We start from the raw sequence: 18,747 nt of genomic DNA, 5'->3' as shown, positions 1-18,747 counted from the left end.
TGTTCAGGATTCTATATATTCTACACCTATTAACATAAATATTTTATAAATGTTTTAGAGTATTATTTAAATTACACTGGGATTCATTTGTTGATAATTTACTCTACACTGCCAAGTGTTTTGTAACAAGCACTTCAATTATTCAGTAGCAGGAGAAATTAAAAGCTCTCCCAAAGGTGATCTGGAGTTGATTTCTTCACACAGATATTAACCAGTGTCAAACCTACTACTGATGCCTTTGCAGAGCTTGAAGTTAATGTAATATTTTACTAGTAAAGGGTGGTAGGATGAGGATGAACCCTACCAGAAGAAATAATGCATTTATTTTCAAGAGGGAGGACAGGGAATAAGGCACTTTGACTTAGTGATGTTTTTAGTAAGTTTGTTGCTGCATTAGAATTAAAACCTGTCTTTAGGAAGAAGGTAGTTTTGGAAAAAAAAAGAGAAAAAAAAGAAAGGAAACACCCACAGATTGGAAGGAAATATTTATGTGACAGTCTGGGGAAAAATAACCCCTTGTACTCTGCAGGTTAATTCAGTCGGCAAGCTGGGAATCTGGGATATGGCCCATGGAAGGAAAAGAAGAAAGAAGAAGGGTATGGGTAGTTGTGTGGACATTGGGCCAGGGGTAAAATGGTTCATGTTGATTAATTAACCACCTAGTTAATAACTTTTCATATGCAACATGTGCCTCAGAGTGGATCTCTCTGCTTGCATGGGTGTTAGCTCATGTTGGTCCAGTTATTATGCTTTTCCTTACAAGGAAAAGAAAATGGTTAGGACTGGAGTCAAGAATGTGGTCTTTTTCACTGCTTGGGTCCATACGGTGCCTCCCCTGTAGCCTTCATAAGGTGGCTGCTACTGTGTGGTGATCCCTGATTCTGACATTTTTGAGGGCAGTTCTAAGGGCTATAGACGTGACTGTGAAGGTGACCTCAGCCCTCTCACATTATATATGCAGACACAAACTTTTAAACGTGCAAGGATCAGAAGCTTATTTCCCTTCTGTCTGTAGCAGAGATAATCCTATGTATGATGTTTTTCCATTATTTAGTGTAAGTAAATAAATAAATAAATTTGAGGTGCTTAAATAGTTAAGATTAGTATTATGTGCTTAATTTAAGGATTCTGATGCATGCTAATATTATCTGTTGTGAATAGTGATTTCTATCCATGCTCATGTAATATGGCAAAACAAGGGTCTTTTTGGCAGATCAAACAGCTTCTACAGTCTGGAAAGAAAACAAAGAAGGAAAAATTAACCTCTCACCTCTCCTCATCTGTACTTCCTCAGAAAGAACTCAAACAATTATGTATTATGCAGAGAGAAAACAGTGTAGTTTGGTGTGAGGAGGCTTCAGAAGAGTGCAGTGCTCACTGTTTTACGTAAGAATCTGAATAGAATGTATAGATGGCAGTAAGCATGCAGATAATTCTTTCATTTATTATCAAGATTGATTATGTGACACATCTGCAAGAAATTTATTCACATTTTGCATATAGATTTTTATCTGCATCTACGGATTCTTTTAATGTCTGAAATTATTTTTTAAATGGAAGAAACAGGCTGCTATTGAAGCCTTTGCTATGTGATAGCTTTTCTGGGTTTAGTGTTTGTGTCTCATATTGAAATAACATGGGTTTGTTTGTTCTGTAGCCATTCCAGCCCACCCACATCTTGGTGGTTTGGCCCTTCCCCTCACTTGTCTGCAGGTGTGTCCACTACTGACCTCATTCACCCATCTATTTATGTCATAAATATATTTAAGCTAACGTTTGGCCATTATCTCTGTAGATCTGTTCTATTGTGGCATCTTGAAATAGGAAAAAAAATTGCTTATTATAAAGGAAGTCTTTTTGTTGCCCAATGTTCATCGAAATAGGTATTTTTTTATACTGTTACTGTGAACAATTTTAAGTTTTCATTTCTATTTTGGACTTTGCCACATACTTGCTGTGTGACCACATTGTGGTAATTCCGTCTTCTCCTTTCTTAGTCCAAAGTGACAATACTTGTAATTGCTTCCTTTTCAAATGTATGCAGAGTGCTTAAAGAATTGGAAATGCATAAATCAAGCAAATAATAATTACTTTTGGACTTTATATATATACATCTAAAGTGCTAGGCAGTGTAGTTAAAATCATCTGTGGTTTAGTGTTAGTCTAATTCTTTCAGCAGGGGTGATTTCATTGTTCACTTGAATAAGACAGAAGGTACTATAAACTTTTGTTTTGTTTTGTTTTCTGAAAATTTAGTCCCATATTAACATAGATTTATTTCAGGATATTTTCATATGAAATGTATCTCCCCAGGGAGATGTAGACTTAAACTTTATACCAAAATCTTAATTTTATGAGGGAATCTTTCAATGGATTTAACAGAATACTGAAAAGCAGTGTTAATTCAACCCGCACAGTCTATCATTGGAATCCTGTGCTACTGCCTATGCTCTGTGTAGTCATTTGCACTTTCTCAGGTGGAAAATGCTGCAAAGAAGGGCTAGTTCATTGCTACAGCTAGTGGATGGAAAAAGAAAAGTCTAGCAAGTCTCACTCAATGTGAAAATAAACTGTATAATGAATGAATTATAAGAGCAGACATATTTCTCTATAGACACTTTACTTTTGATCCTAACTTTCACAAGCTTTGAGCTGTTGGGGCTCAACTGAGCAATGATCCAAGCTGAATTGCTTTTGTCTTTTTAAAGAATTGTTGGCCAAACAAAACTTGTGGTTCATCAGCTCTCCACTGTTGACTAAGAGTAGAAGTGAAATCAGACAGAGAATTAAAAGTCAAAACTCTCAACTGCAGAATACGATGGGGCAAAATATGAGGTTTAGGAGGAAATTTATGACACTAGAGAGAAATAGAGAAATACAGTGAGGTAGAGGAAAATACGTATATTACCATAGATTTTGGAGGTAAGTGCTGGAATATGTTGGACATTAAAAAATGGGGGAAAAAAAAGGAAGTGTGAATGTATGGGAAGAGGCTATACAGAAAGTTTCCTTCTCTAAACTGGTGGTCAACATTATAGCACTGTGGTTTCAGCTGTTCATGTCTGGTTTGTGAAAGCCACTTCCAGATGGCATATCTCACTGCCCACAGGTGTCTTCACTATTCAAGTGGATGTGCCAAGGCTCTAAAAACACGAAATCATTTAATAGGTCGAAGTGGGCTATTAATTTTGTTCCACAGGATATGGGTTTTGTGTGCACACATGTCTATATTAGTCATGTAAGTCACACTGGTCTCTTTAATTAATCATATACTGGTTCCCTTAGCCCTAGTTTCACATGATTCAGCATGGTATAGGAAAGAGTTCTATAGGAAAGTTAACTCTGTAGAAATGAAAAGTTAGATATGTGAAATAGGTAGCAGACTCACAGAAGAGAGGGAACAGTTTCATGTCTAGAAAAAACCGGCAGCCACGAGGATTCTCTTCTCCCCTGCAGTGGGAGAGCATTTATTTTATTCTATTGTATTGTATTGTATTGTATTGTATTTATTTTATTTTATCTTATTTTATCTTACCTTATTTTATCTTATTTTATCTTATTTTATTTATTTTATTATTTTATTTTATTTTATGGGTTTTTTGTTTGTTTGTTTGTTTTTAGCATAATCAATAGGGAAGGAAAAAAGAAAGTTTTTTTTTCACTTTACAGAGTATATATCCTGTGGTCTAAAGTGATAACAAAATACTTTGCAGGCAAGTTCTGTGCATTTAGAGTTCTTGACCAAGAAAATATACCTATATTTATTCCCATTTAAATTAATAAACCACCTCATATTGCTTGCAGAAATGGTCGTGGTGTGTACTGAAGTAAGTATTCAGTATCCACAATTCAGAACTTCTCTGGGCTAATGGGGTTGCAAAATGTCTGGCTGAGAGCCTAGGTTTGCCACAGCATTTTTTCTCTTTAATGAGTAAAATAGGTGGTGTTTATAGAAAAATAACTGTCTCATGAGAAGCTGTGCAAAAAGTTCCATTCAAAACCATTCTGTTTATATATAGTTTTGTTGTTTGTTTTCTTTCCTTTTTACTTACTACTGTGGACATTTACATGAAAACAGGATATTTCTCCTTCAAATTGCAGTCATGGACAGAACAGCCACAATGCCAAAATGAAAGCTATTTTCCTCACAGATTCTGTTTCTTCTACCTATATTAAGTGTACAGTACATATTTTCCTACCTCCATGTAGGGACTTTTTTATTTCATTAGTTCTGTAAAACTAGCAAAACAAAATGGAAAATAATGACATGAGAGTATGTTAGTAAATATGTAAAAAGATGAATGAGCAAAAAAAAAAAGAAACAGTAAATTAAGTAATATCTACGTTTCTATACTTACAGTGATAACAGAGATAAAAGTATTTTTGCAATGTGTTCTGATAATTAAAAAAAATAGTTTAAAGGTAATTGAAAATACTCAGGAGAAAGATAAATAAAACAGCTGAGTCCTGTTTTGGCTGATGGTGATCAATAAAAGTCATAAAGTCAGGCTTCTCCTAAGAATGTCCATTCTTTCTGATAGACAAATTTGCCTTTTCCAGTCATAGTTTGAATGTAATATCCTACTTTAGGGATCTAGTGCTGAATGGAAGTGCTTTAGCACCCATATGTGATTGAATAACCTAACAGCTTAGCCCTTGCCTCCAAGTCCATCTGGGTGTAGCTGATGCACAGAGAAAGCTCTCAGCTGCCCAGGTAAATTTTGTGCCACTTACTTCTCTAGCAGGAATGAGTAGGAGAGTGGGTATGGCATACTACCAGATCCTCAGCCACTGTAGCCCTGGTCCTAGAAATAATGAAGGCAGGAGTATGAATCATGGAGCCTTCTAGCTGGAGGGCTGCCTCATCCAGAGCTGACCACCACCTTGTAGATGCTCACTTGTCCTGGACTAGGAGACCTCTGGCTTACGGCTCAGTTGCTTTTCTTGTTCCTCATCCCTTCAGTGTAGGGCCGTTCTCTCTGAAGACTGATATATATCTCTGCAAAATCCTCTTCACAAAGCTGTCATCTGCTTGTACAACTACTGAATTTATACTCTTTGCACTGATAGTTAAATATTCTCTCTCTGGTAAAGAAATGGAACAGCAGGTGAGCGCAGCCCTCTGACTTTACAGATTTGCAGAGAAGTTAGTTTACACAGGCTTCAGCTTGTATTGCTCATATAATGTTTTCCAGCATCAGGAGTGCCAAATGTTCCCAGGGGTAATTGAAAGTCTTTAAGATATTTATTTTTCCTTTTTTTTTTTAATTTTTTTCTCAAATAGGCCTGCAACAGTTCTTACATAATCAGACTGTGTTTGCCTTTGAACATCCAATTAATTACCATTCTCTTTACTTTCTAGGGGCCATGTGATACATAACAACACTTCTGCACAGTGTAACTAGGAATTATTCTTTCAGATGTAAACCTTTTCTTTCTGGCCATGTCTGTTCCCAGGGTCAGGGGCTGCTTGCTAAGGCTGAACACCAGATGAATGTGACTCATCAGCAACCTAGCAGTGGAAAGAAATGTTGAGGGTGCTGTGGAGAAGTTTGTTGTGTTTATTCCTGTTTTGGGGCTGATCCCTACATAGCTAGACAACTTGTTTAGCTGCTTTTAGCTTAGGCAACTAATAATACATGTTCCTATTCACCTACTTTTTTAACACTTCTGGTTCTTGATGCACGATTGCAGCCTAATGAAATGTTCGGAAGGTAATTTGGCACAAACGTGCTGCTTAGTTTCTTCATTTATCTATTGGTAGTTTTCTGCTCCCATCTAGTTTGTTCTCTGCTGCTTTGGCAGACTTACAGGTTTTAACGGCAGGCAGTTCACAGTAATAATGTCATAAAATACACTACAGGGTAACTATAGGAAGAGAAAGAAATGCAACCCTGAGGACTAACAGGGCCTGAAATTTTCATGGAGAAGTATAGCAGGTGAACGAAGGTGCATGAGGAAGAGAATGAGAATATTTTAAAGCCTGACTGCCACAAACCCCTCAGTAGAGCTGAGTCAGCATGAGAAGAGCTCAGTAATGTGCTGTTGATTCAGAGGCCTATGGCTCACTGAGCCCCTTTTGGGTGATGTGGAAAGCGCCTGCTGGAAGTGCTGATGACTAACCTTGGACTCTGCAGAATGCTGCTGCTGTGGCTCCTCTGCCCATCTCTTGTGCTGCTGCATTCCAGGGACATTCCACTGTGAACAGTGTCAGGGCATGGAGCTGCAGAATAGCAGCAGTCAGCATCTGACCGGCAGCCAAAAGATAGAAAGGATACTTAGTCATCTTCTTTGAAGTTTCAGTTTAAGAATTCATTTTCATCTGAGAATTCAAAACTGTTTTTGCTTTGCCATTATTTGCACAGTGGGTAAATATGCATGGCAGATATATATTGCTTGTACAAATGAATATTCATCAGTATAACTTAAATTATTTTTAGGTAGGAATTCTTATGTAAAATATTCTTTGCTGTACTATTCCTCCAGCATTCCTCACACGAGAAATGAGGCCTTCTTTTGCCTTTCTTTCCCCTGCATCTCTTTATGTTTTTCTGTGTAGAAATACACTTAGTCATAGTGCTGCCAATTAATTTCCTGTTCAATCCTCTCTCTTTCTGACCTCTTTCTGTTTTTGTTGCCAGCTCATGGATGCTACAACTGTAGGACCATGCTAACTGACCCCTCTGGAGTTTTCACTTCTCCGTGCTACCCAAGTGATTATCCCAACAGCCAAGCTTGCAAATGGATCATCCGAGCACCTCATGGATTCATCATACAGCTAACATTTAGTGATTTTGACATTGAGGAAGCTCCAGGCTGCATTTATGATTCACTGACACTGGACAATGGAGAGAGCCCAATGAACCTTTGTGGCATCACTGCCAAGGGATTATCATATAATTCTACCGGAAATGAAATGATTGTGTCTTTTAAAAGCGACTTCAGCATCCAAAAGAAAGGTTTTAATGCCAGCTACATACGAAGTAAGTGAACACAAACCATTTTATCCCTTTTACAGAAAAAAAATCCTGCTTGAAGTATATTTCTTACAGGTTACTAGAATGACTCTTTCCAAAGGAATCATTTACTCCGTGAGAAAGACAGGTAATGGGGAAGCTTCAGGATAAAGCTACAGTCTTCTCTTCTGTGATTTTTTTAGCTAATTTACTTTTCCATGGATGAAAATAAATTATTTTATTCTGGGACATGGCATCCTGAAGTGCATTAGAAAAACTTCTGTCATACAAAGATTGTAGGCCCAGCAGTGCCTCTTTCAAGTTATTTTTGTTGGGCACTTTAAAACTGGGACATACGGAAATATGAAGACCGGCATGAGCAGGTTCTTAGCTAACAGAAAAATGGAGAACCAAAACTACTGGCCAAGTGAATCACCCTACAATGGGGAGAAGTTCGTGCAAAAGGCAGAACTTCCTCAAGGCTTTTTCCAGTCTGTAACTTGCAGGGGTGAACTGTCTTTGCAAAAGTGCTACCTGCATTCCTTGACTTTTTTTTTTTTTCATAAATACATAGATTATTAGATTGTAGAAATCCTAACTGCAAAAAAAGACACTCTTCTATCCTTTTAAGCTTTTTATCCTTCTTTTTATCCTTATGCTCTTTATCCTTCTATGCTTTTCTCCCTCAGAGATTATGACAAATATGACACGTGACTGATGTTTATTTCACCATTTTAAGGTACTGCTAGAAGTTGTTCTTAACATAATAGTAAAGGGCACTAACATAAATGAGGACATCAGGATGATCATTTTCTTCTTTTAATTTAAAACCATTGCCCTTGCTCTGTCACTACAAACCCTGATAAAAAATCTCCTCATCTTTCTTATTGCCCCACATACATATTGAAAGGTTGCAGTGAGTTTTCTCAAGAGCTTTATTCTAGAAGCCCAATTTCCTCATCCTTTCTTTGTAGGATAGGTGCTCTAACCCTTTGGTCATCTTTGTGGCCCTACTCTGGCCCCACTCCAACTGTTCCTCATCTTTCCTGTGCTGAAGACCCGAAGCCTGGATGCACTGCTCCAGACAGGGCCTCACAAGTGCTGAGTAGAGGGGTACAACCACCTTCCTCATTCTGCTGGCCACCCCTCTTTGAATGCAGCCCAGTATACAGTTGGCCTTCTGGGGCTGCAAGTGCATACTTCTGGTTAATCATAGAATCAGAGAATGGCATAGATTTGAAGGGACCTTAAAGATCATCAGGTTCCACCCTCCTACTGTGGACAGGGCTGCCAGCCACCAGATCAGGCTGCCTAGTGCCCCAGCCAACCTGACCTCGAACACGTCCAGGAATGGGGCGCTCACAGCTTCTATGGGCAACCTGTTCCTGTGCCTCAGTACCCTCTGAGTAAAGAATTTTTTCCTTCTGTCTAACTTGAATTTCCCCTTTCAGTTCAAAGCCATTCCCCCTTTTTTTACGACTAGTAGACAAGGTACATCCAGCTTTTCATCCTCCAGGAGCCCCATGTCTTTCTCCACAGGGTTACTCTCATTCAGTCCATTAACTATTCTGTACCTACGAGGGACTGCCCAAGTGTAGCACACTTATGTTGTATCAGCTGGTTGTGTAGAAACAAAGGAAGGAAAACTTCAGTTATCTCTTAAGTCACAAGCATAGCTTTTTCATGAAAAGAAAAATCAAAATACTTATTACACATATTTTAAAATAATAAAATTAACAGCCTCCAGAACTATAAGACAAAATTAGGTTTCTCTGTTGCAAGGAGTTGTAAAAGCAAGTATATAGTACAAAATGATGTTTAATCAGATTATACAACATGATTTATTGTGTTATTCTTCTTTACTATTCTATTGTTCAAGTATAAAAATAAGATGAATTTTAATAGGAATTTAAGATGCAATATTATCCTCAAATGATGACAAGAAGAGAAGACCATGGAGAGAATCATTTTTATATCCCTATTTATAGATATTTGTGTGAAAGTGAGAGTATTACCTCCAGGCCAAATTGAACAGTGCCTTACCTTCATGGATAGCACCCTTAGGGTTAAATAATCTTGGAAGATCCCTTTTATTTTGAATTAGAAGACTATTCTCCAGTGTGGCTGAAGGTATCAATGACCTTAACCAGCATCTTACGTTTAAATGTTTCACGTATGTGTTAGTTTAGGTACCGCTGTTAAACTACCTTGACTGAGGTACCTGAATTTTGTTTCATTACTCCAAACTGATAACTCTCAACTTGAATTTGACTGTGGATTTTATAAAGGAGAGCTGGCTGCATGCAAATAGGGCAAATTATAACCGATAGGCATGGCAACATTTAGCCAGGCAATGAATACAGAAAAGGAGTTTTGTTAAATGGGTGATAATGTACTGCTTTCCTTTCATAGAAAATAGGTTATAAAACCCTGTAGACAATATTATAGTTATCTATCCATGTTTTCTGTTATTTCTTAGAAATGAATATATAAAAATAATAAAATTGTTTGTTCAGTTTTGAGTTTGATAAAGGAGTGTAAAGGTCCACTCAAAGATATACAATAGTTTGCTATCTAGAAATTGTACTTAAAAAGATAAAAATAGTACATCCTTATACAAAATGTATGCACAGCAATGTATGTGGGAAAAGACAAATAGCATGAGTTTAGGGAGGGAATTAGCTGTGAATAAAACAGCATTTGTGGAACAGTGTTTTCAAAATGAGTTTCATAGGACACATTATGCTATCCATAACAAGCTGGCTGCCCACACATATGCAGGCTTTTCCTGGTTGTTGCCTCCTGAAACACACCAAAAGCAGAAACATGTGCCATATCCTCAGCAGCAGAAAGTGAGTGCAGCTATACCATGTGTAGACACTGGCAGAACTCAAAAAAGCTGGTATATTTCTTCCAGTGTCAGTTGAAGGGTAGTTTAAAGCTGTGAAGCTAGGAACTGGCAAAAAAGCAGTTTTCCCTACAAATGATTGTAAAATAGTTACTGTTTGCTTGCGTGTAAAGGCAAGTATGGTATGTAAGACCATGATCTGAAGGCAAGGCAAGTAAAGTAGGAGCTCCAAAAAGAAGCAGGAGCAGACTTCTTGTCATGACAACACTTTCATAAATGCAGATGAGGATTTCAGAACACTAAGCTGTCTGTTGCTGGTCACTTCTGCTGCATTTTTGCTTCCAAGACATATTTATATTTTATATAGGTAAAAAGCAATGTGTCCAAAATAAAAGCTGTTACTTTCGTAACAGAAACAATTTAGCATCACCCTGAATGTAGTATAAACACTTACATGGACAGACCAAGAATACTCACCCTCCAAAAATCATCATTGTCTCCAGTGCTAACATTTGAAATCCATCAGTGTGATGATTGGCTGTGTAAAAGTGATAGAGAAAGCTCCTAATGTTGATGTCAGCATTCTTCTTTCTCTACATGTACAAAATATTTGTCAGTTTTGTCCTTTTTGCTGTATGGGAAAATGCCAACAACTGACACTAAAGAGCACAGCAACATTGAATAGACTTGTTCAGAATCAGGACAGCAGCTTTTGTTCTCCCTGTTTATTTCTCTTCTTACACTGTTTAAATGTGACCAGGTGGTCCTTAACTCTCCTGGCCACTCTAACATTGGCTGAGTGGTTCTCATATGAATGAGCTTTTTTCTTTCTCAAGTGTTGAATCCTTTCAATTCTGGAACACTTTCCATGTTACATAAAGTACTGTACAGTATAATTAACCCATGAAAACAAGCCCTTGTTTTCAGTGGAAAGTTGAACACATTCTCTATCTATAAAAATGTTACAACATACTTTTACCCTTGGAAAAGGAGAAAAATCTATGAAGTAAATCCAGTACTGTCCCATTATTTAGTTGCTGGGTTGGCAGATAATGTGCCTTATGTTGTTTTACTTTATTATATATATTGGACAAATTTTGTTCTTGTACATACCCATATATGGTAGTCTGGGGCTCAAAGTCTTTGCTAGCTGTTGGCAAAAGAAAGTGTAATACAGTGAACATGTAGGATCTTTATAGCTCATCTGTCTGTTCCTGAATGGGGCGTGATAATCGCTCTTCTCTTACATATTTCACCCTCGCAAATAGAAAACATTTCTTTCACTCTGAGAAGGGAGTAGATATAATAGTTATTGTATGTAACATGGCATCATTCAAAAATCCTAAGGGATACTAGGCATTTCATGTGGCAGTTATTCTTCAAGCCTAGCAAATTCCAATTTCAGTATCAGAATAACCAGAGTGTCAGAGAGATGGCAGACATTGCCTGGAGATGTGATCTACCACGGTACTGTGGAGCCAAAAATAAAGAAGTACTACTGCTGTGTATCTGGTCTTGTTGACCTCGATTCCTTTGCATGACTGATAACCTGAAATTTCTTGCTGCGGAGAAATTTACTAGAAGAATTTTTCTGCCATAAGGATCCAATAAAACTGAGTATATTGGCACTTCTATTTGAAAAGTAATTTTCTCCAAAGTAGACTCAGCAAAATTGTCGTTAATGCACTCATGGAGAAAAATCATGTGTCATTTGATACTGTTTTTCGCATTTGGTGACTGCTATTTTGCCAGTGCAAATGAGAATGCTTAAAAAAATTAGAGAACAAAGTAGTTCTGCCATTTAGAAGAGCCATTTATAGGTACTTGTGCAAAATCTGGAACACAAAAATTTACAAAAGGTAACAGCTTGGATACAAATTGTATACATGATTACAGTGTTCAACCCTAAGGTTGCTGAGAACAAAGTAAGAAGATGCTTAGAAAACTCATTGCCAGAATTCAGGAACAAAGGGTTTCAGTTTGACAAGAAATGTAATGGATTTTTTTTCTATTGCAATATTGATATTTAAAAGAAGCAAAAATCTGAACTTTGTTGGAGTAATGTAGTCACACAGACAAGTAATGAAAATAATAGAACTTAAAAAATCATACCGTGTTTTCCAAATAACTGTTTTTCTCTATTGCCTACTACATATTTCCTTTATGAATATTTTTTATTTTTATATATATTTTTAATAAGTGTAAACTAGCAGGCAGTATTTCCTAATTTTGCTTTTGATACCTCTTGGGGAGTTAACTGCAGACAGTACAGCATTCTCCACCTGCTGAAAAGGAACTCTGCATGTTCTGGATTGAACACTCTGCCAAGTCAAATTCCCCTCAGTGTGCGTTTTTGATATATTGCACTGATAAAAAAAAAAAAAAAAAAAAAGAAAGAAAACCATAGCTAAACTGCTGCCAGTCTGCCTTTATTTTTATATGAGAATACTTTTCAGTTAATTAATTTATCTACTCCCCTAGTTGCTGTGTCTCTGAGGAATCAGAAGGTCATCATTCCCCAGGATCCTGATGTTGATGCTGTATCTGTGGCAGAAACAGTCTTGGTTCCAGAGCTGAGCCAGTTCACTCTATGCTTTGAAGCAACCAAGAGCAGCAGTGATGACAATGATGACTGGAAGATTTTCTCCTACACTGATGCATCGTCAAAAGAGTTCTTCAGCTTCGGGAAGACCACAAAAGGCCATTTTCTGTCTATTTCAGACACACAGTGCATGCTTGACAATGCATTGCCTCGAAATGTGGAGTTCTTCACAGGAACATTTGAACAGCTTTGTGTCATAGGGGATAGCTTCTCAGGAGCTATAGGTGTTTATGCCAAAAGCACCTATCATAATACGTACTGTCCGGATATGTTTGGCAAAGTTATCCCTGGAAATGGGAGGCTTGTGCTGGGCTCTAACAGCAATGAAGTGAGCTCTCTAAATGGGGACATTTACAACTTCCGCCTCTGGAATTTCACCATGAATGCTCAAACACTGGCCAACCTCAGCTGCGATGTGAAAGGAAACATTGTAGACTGGGAAAATGAATTCTGGAGTATTCCAACTTCAGCACTGAAAGCAGAAAACAATTTGAGTTGTGGTAAGTATGCCTTGCCAAATCTTTTTTGCTTATTCTCCCCCCCACACACTCTTGCATTATGCTGAAAATATCCTAGCAAGAAAAATGAAAGCTCCTCTGAAAGAAAAACAGGTAGGTCTTGTCTTTCTTCAACTTTAGTTCAACTCTTACAGTACACAGAGTCTTTGAAAGGACATGAAGTTGATTCTCTGTGAGGAAAAGAAAAATCCCCTAGGATGCAGCTTGAAAAAATCTACAAATCTATGTTCTTACCCAGTGATTTGTTTACTAGCATTATACACACATGAAATGAGGATCACAGGAAAGTACCTGTAACCATCAGTCTCCAGAGAGAATAAAAGTGTGTTAACTAACCATTAAGTAAATGTTTTTGTACTTACCCTTTTGTGTTTTCATTAGCTAGAAGAACCTGTTAGCATTGAGCTCTGTGTGCAGAGAACCAGTAAAAGCAGTAGCAAAACTCTAATGCATCAAAAACAGACAAGTACAAAAAAAAAAAAAAAGATTTCATTAGAGGAGATAGATGGGAAGGAAGCATTTTAGATCAAAATCATTCATTCTTATCTTCCTGATAATATATTGTCTGCCCCTCTTTAAACTGGCAGTTACTGCCATCTTCCAGTAGGTTACATCAGAAAGCAAATTTTCATGCTTTGTTCAACCTATTCTCATCCTGTGTCTCAGCCACCTTATTCTTATTACTAGATATAACTTTTATGTATGTATATGTTATTATAGCTGTTTGTCAGTTTTCTCCAGGAACATTTTTTAAAAGAAAGAATAATTGAAACTGAAAAATCTATGTCAGTTTGGAGACGTATTTTTTTTTTTTTAAAGAAGGAAACAGATCAGAGATATATGGATAATTTTAAAATGCATAGGGTGAAATTGGAGCCATGGCCAGCAGTAGCTTATACATGAATATACAATGCTATTGAAAATCTACTGCTATGGAACTCCTTGTTGATGTGGTTTAAGACCTTCTATTGTAGCAAATATTCATTTGTTTATATATATAAAAAAAGCATATATATCAGAGTCAAGAATTACAAATATTGTTTCTGAAGTATGTGAGGTCTCTTTATATCTAAGGTTGTCCTCTGCACCTCAGTACTTATTAGTTTAAATATAGTTTAAATAGTGTCAGTGTCTCCTAATGGAGCACTTGTCAGCAGTCTAGGAATTTGTAGCTTAAAACAATACCTACCATAATTAAGACTTGCTAGTTTCTGTATCTATTAGCTCATAAGGGATAAAGGTTGCCTGTGTATTGCATCTTACTTGCTTTAGTTTACTGAAACCAAAATATGAACCAGATGGATTCACTAAGTCAGTTCTCAGCATGTTTGTAGTTGCCTACCAGGACAATGTAAAGGCAGTCTCAACACTGATCTTAGCTGATGAAGTTGTTCTGAAAATAGATGCTTTTCTGCCCATACAAACAGAAAGTAAAGATCTGAGAGAAAGTAATTTCTCCCAAAATCTTACTTCTCCTAAACCGTTATCCATGAAGGCTATAACACTTTCACTAAATTACATTCCAAGATGACTGTAAATACTGCAGTCTTATCTGATTTTGACTGGTGTATGGATCTTGTCCCTTTTTCTATTAAACACAGTCCTGTGACATTAGTGTCGCGTCATAGCAGTACTCACAGAAACACTCCACATCACAACTTTATTTTTGGGGATGTCATTGTTCAGTGGTTTCCTTTCAGCAGAATATTATTTTAGAAAGTGTGTATGAGCTTTCTCACATTTGCAAAAGTGTAGGCCTTATTTTCCATGTTCACTTTGAGTGCATCTGTATATAATAATTTTTACTTCCTGTAACTAACCAGGGTGAAAGAACTTAGTAACCAGTCTGTTTCAAGGATATAAAATAGCTCACTATGATATAGGCTTCCCTACAAAAAAAAAAAAAGTATGTCCTAAAAGTACATCCTAAATGTAAACTGGGTGCGATGCAGTTTCCGAAACTGTTACTAATCTCAGAGATGAAATTGTTAGAATTTTCTTCCCTTCATCATCTTGAATAAAAGACTTCATTGTAAAACCACCCTTTAACAGAGGGGTTGATGCATCGGACTATCAGCCATGAATAAACCACTGACATTGGTGAGATTAACAGATTAGACTTCATTTAGCTGCAGTGGAAGGATTTATGCAGAAAAGAGTTTTCTTCAAGCACCAGTAATGCTTTCCCAGGAACTGCTCATAACAGAAAAACAAACAAACAAAAAAAATCCCAAACCAGTCCAAACAAACAAAACACACTACAGCCTCAGCATTTATCAGTGATCTCAACATATTTGTGCCTGGACAGTGTTTAGATTTTTCAAAGGATATTATTTTCATCATTCTTCAGATAAAGCTTCTACAAGTAGGCTTACGGAAGATAAAAACACCGACTGTTCTCGATAATCTTTTCATAAATTTACCTTCTCCTAGCTTATTCCTTAGACTAATGTTTTCACAGCTGCACAATCTTACTGGGATGTTTCTGGAAAGCTTGACAGAGTTCTGTTTTTATTGCTCTACCTTTGCAGGGCTTGCATTTAAAGGTATATGTACACAGCTTGAGTAGACAAACTAATTTTAAAATAAATAGTTTAGGTAGCAGGAGTGCTGTAACAGCATCAGTGCAGAGCTCAGTGTAGAAGAACTCAGGAGTATTTAGACAATTTCTTGTAATGATTTTGGAGCCTGCAGTGGCTACAGCTAGTGCAGCATATGACCTGTTCATTTTAAGGCTAGCTTGGCTGTATGTCTACTTGTGCAATTTCTGCATTGTATACTTTACTTAAGTCCTTTGTTCCCAAATCAAAGCTCTTGATTTCGCTGTTAAATTTAACTTGGGGTGGGATCTGTCTGCCTTAGGCAGCTGAAGGATAGGTGTTTAAGGCTGAGCTAAATACACTCAGAACTGTTTTTGAATTATGGAGAAAAAAAGGCTGTTCTCAAGTCAGTTCATCAGGTAGGTGTCAGTTAAGTCAGAAGTTTTATGCTATAGGAGTGCTTGTTTATTCCCTCTGACTATAAGGAAAATTTGGCATGACAAGCAGGTACGGATATCTGAGTTTTACACATCTAAAGTTGGTGAGATTTACCACACAAATTGTATGTAATGTAGGGCTATGTCTGCTGTTCACATTACTGATCACGCTACTGCATTTATTAAGGGAGTTAATGCCAAGTATCTGTTTGTAGCCAGACCATTATACTTCTTTGGTGATCACTGAGTGAAAGTCTAGTCTGGCCAGAGTTCAGCCTGATAAAACATTTAAAAAGCTCATTTAATATATTGACTGAACATATTCCTCTTTAAAGAAATATAGTATTCTGACTCAAGTTCTTTCAAGTCTACAGATTTTCTGCCATCATTCAAGTCATTTTTCCCTGGTACGGAACCAAGAGGTGGTTCCTCATAGCAGGTTTTGGTGTTGAGTGTTTAATGTTAGAAAATATAAGTTGGGAAAAAATCTCATGCAGGATATATTATGTTCACTTAGAACATGCTTCTTGAAGTTGAAAGGAAGTAAATTTGTCTTAATATAATCACTCAATCTATTAAAAAAGAAACCAACAAATCCCTCCACAAAACAAAACAAAAAAATACAAATGCATCCTCCTTCCCCCCAAACAAAGAAACAAAAACCCTACACAAAGCTACAGAGCTTTAATCTTTGTAGAGAATCACTTTTTAAATTCTCCCGTTTTCTGTTGGCAATATTTGTAATGTTATCTGAGGCATGTCTTAACTTCTGCACTGAGGCCCCACACTTCATCTGTTCTTCCATCACAGGAAATATTTTCTCAGCTATCTTTACGAGCTGGTGGGTGGTGGCTCTTTAATTTAGTGGAAGGATACGGTGTTTCTTGAGTGAAACTCACTGAGTCAATATGATTCTGAAGTGGTAAAATGAAAGCCAAAAGGGCAACACTCCCTGTAGGTTCAGATTATGCCATGCTGTATGGCTCCATTATTTTCAGCATAATGCGCAGTAGCAGCTGTATCTGCAGCTGACCCGCTGAAACACACAGTGTAATTAATGCAGTTTCACTGGCTCTTTTCCTCTTGCCATTCTTACATTCCCCATTTTTGTATATAGATCTTCGGATTATGTGCATGTAATGATGAATAATTCAGCAGAGACACAGACATACATTATCCACTTATAAATCATGCATACCAGAATATTAATCATGCCTACACCCTGGGCACAGTAACAAGTTTAATCACCTTTTATCTGGCTGGTGTTTGCCACAGGCAGATTACTCAGAACTGTGCGGTGGGTAACCTGTGCTGCAAAACAGGATGGATGTGTCTCCAAGGCACATGTTTTGTTGCTTGTGAAGATGCCATAAATTCTACAGACATGCTGACCTCTATACATATTGCTGTTTCAGAGTACACATTCATTTAATGGGCTGTTATTTAACTACAGCTGGGAAGAGTATGAGAAAGCCAGGGGAGGATATATCAGTGACTATGGCTTGAAAGTCAGTGAGGGTTCTTTGGATCCCTCAGCAGCAACAAAAGATGAAAATACTTAAGTCTTATAGGCAAATGGCATTACCAGTTTTGTTAGTGAGAGAAACTAGGGAGAGAACTGTGTTACTGCAAGATATATGTTGATTTTATGCCCAGTAGCCAAACCTGTCTAACTATTTGACTTTCTCTTTCTAAAGGCTCATACCTAATTCCTTCCTCTTCAATTGAACCAACAAGTTGTGCAAACCTAGGAAGCCTTTGCCAAGGTAAGAAGCTCAGGTCATTTTCACAGTTTCATCTTTGCTAAATCTTTATTTTCCTTGATTTTTTTGTTCGTTTTATTCTATTTCTTCTTTTTTAGTTTATCTGTTTCTAAAAAATTGAACTGCAATGAGAACTAGCAATGAGAAGAATTTTTTAATCACATCAAGTGTGTGGATGTCGTGTGGAGAAAATTTGATCATTCCCTTAATAAGTTTTCCAAATTGTCCCTATTACAAATAAACTGAGTTAATTGACTGCTTTCATTCTCTGTCTGTCTCTTTTCCTCTTGCATATTTTCACAGTAAAATGTAAAATAGAATAAGAATTAGGTGTATCTGTAAATAAAAAAATGATCACATATGAACAAAGCATCTGATAAGCATTCGAACTTTTCCAGTAGACTATTTTGAGGCTAAATAGTTTGAGATTAGCGGGAAAAAAGTTAACCTCAGACTTCAAAGTGCAGCAGCAAGTGTTAATAAAATACTTGTTTCAACACTTAGTGATGATTTAAGTGTCAAAATCACCACATATAAAAATTTGTTGGATCTTTTGAAAGATCAGCTCAGTTGAATTCAAGGAAGAGATGAACCCTAAAAACTTTCATAATGTTTGAATTATTGCATATGGAGGTACAGTCAAATCTCTCCACTTTCTTTCATTCTTGTCTTTAATGTTTAGAGGCTGAATTTCAATAGAGATGAGCACATGAACAAGATCAACCCATTTACACAATACATTCCTGAACACAGGCCTGCAATTGAGGTGATATGTGGGATTTTAATCACTACAGAGGCTGCATCAAGTATAATGTCAAGCTCTGCAATACTTTTCAAGCTGAGTGTTGAAAGATAGAGACAGTAGAGAACACACAAAAAGATTTGGAGCTTTTTCTGTGCAAGTAAAACAGATTTAATTTGAAGATAGAAAGGAAAATGCACTTCTCTTGGGAAGCCAGTAAGAGATCTGTAATAGTCACCAGTGTACTTATCCCAGATATTTCAAAGGTAGATTCAGCTCAGGGTGTTGGATCATATGGAGGTCTCCATAGGGAAAGTGAAATGCCATGCCACTTGTGTCCA

General features: G+C 37.1%; 1 protein-coding gene across 1 annotated transcript in view; it reads left to right on the top strand.

The window, feature by feature from the left end:
• The window catches only part of ADGRG6 (adhesion G protein-coupled receptor G6), a 104,718-nt gene that overhangs the window by 35,270 nt on the left and 50,701 nt on the right, over window positions 1–18,747 (top strand). The window contains exons 3-5 of the mRNA XM_065732931.1: window positions 6,642–6,983; window positions 12,286–12,906; window positions 17,599–17,667. Of these exons, the coding sequence (XP_065589003.1) occupies window positions 6,642–6,983; window positions 12,286–12,906; window positions 17,599–17,667 (1,032 nt within the window). The remainder of the gene's footprint in view (window positions 1–6,641; window positions 6,984–12,285; window positions 12,907–17,598; window positions 17,668–18,747) is intronic.

The sequence above is a fragment of the Cyrtonyx montezumae genome, unplaced genomic scaffold, assembly GCF_038088225.1.
Source record: "Cyrtonyx montezumae isolate F1298 unplaced genomic scaffold, pur_monq_1.0 scaffold_0, whole genome shotgun sequence".
Lineage (NCBI taxonomy): Eukaryota > Metazoa > Chordata > Aves > Galliformes > Odontophoridae > Cyrtonyx > Cyrtonyx montezumae.
Note: the sequence above shows the minus strand (reverse complement) of the source record. Positions and strands in the feature narration are given on the sequence as shown.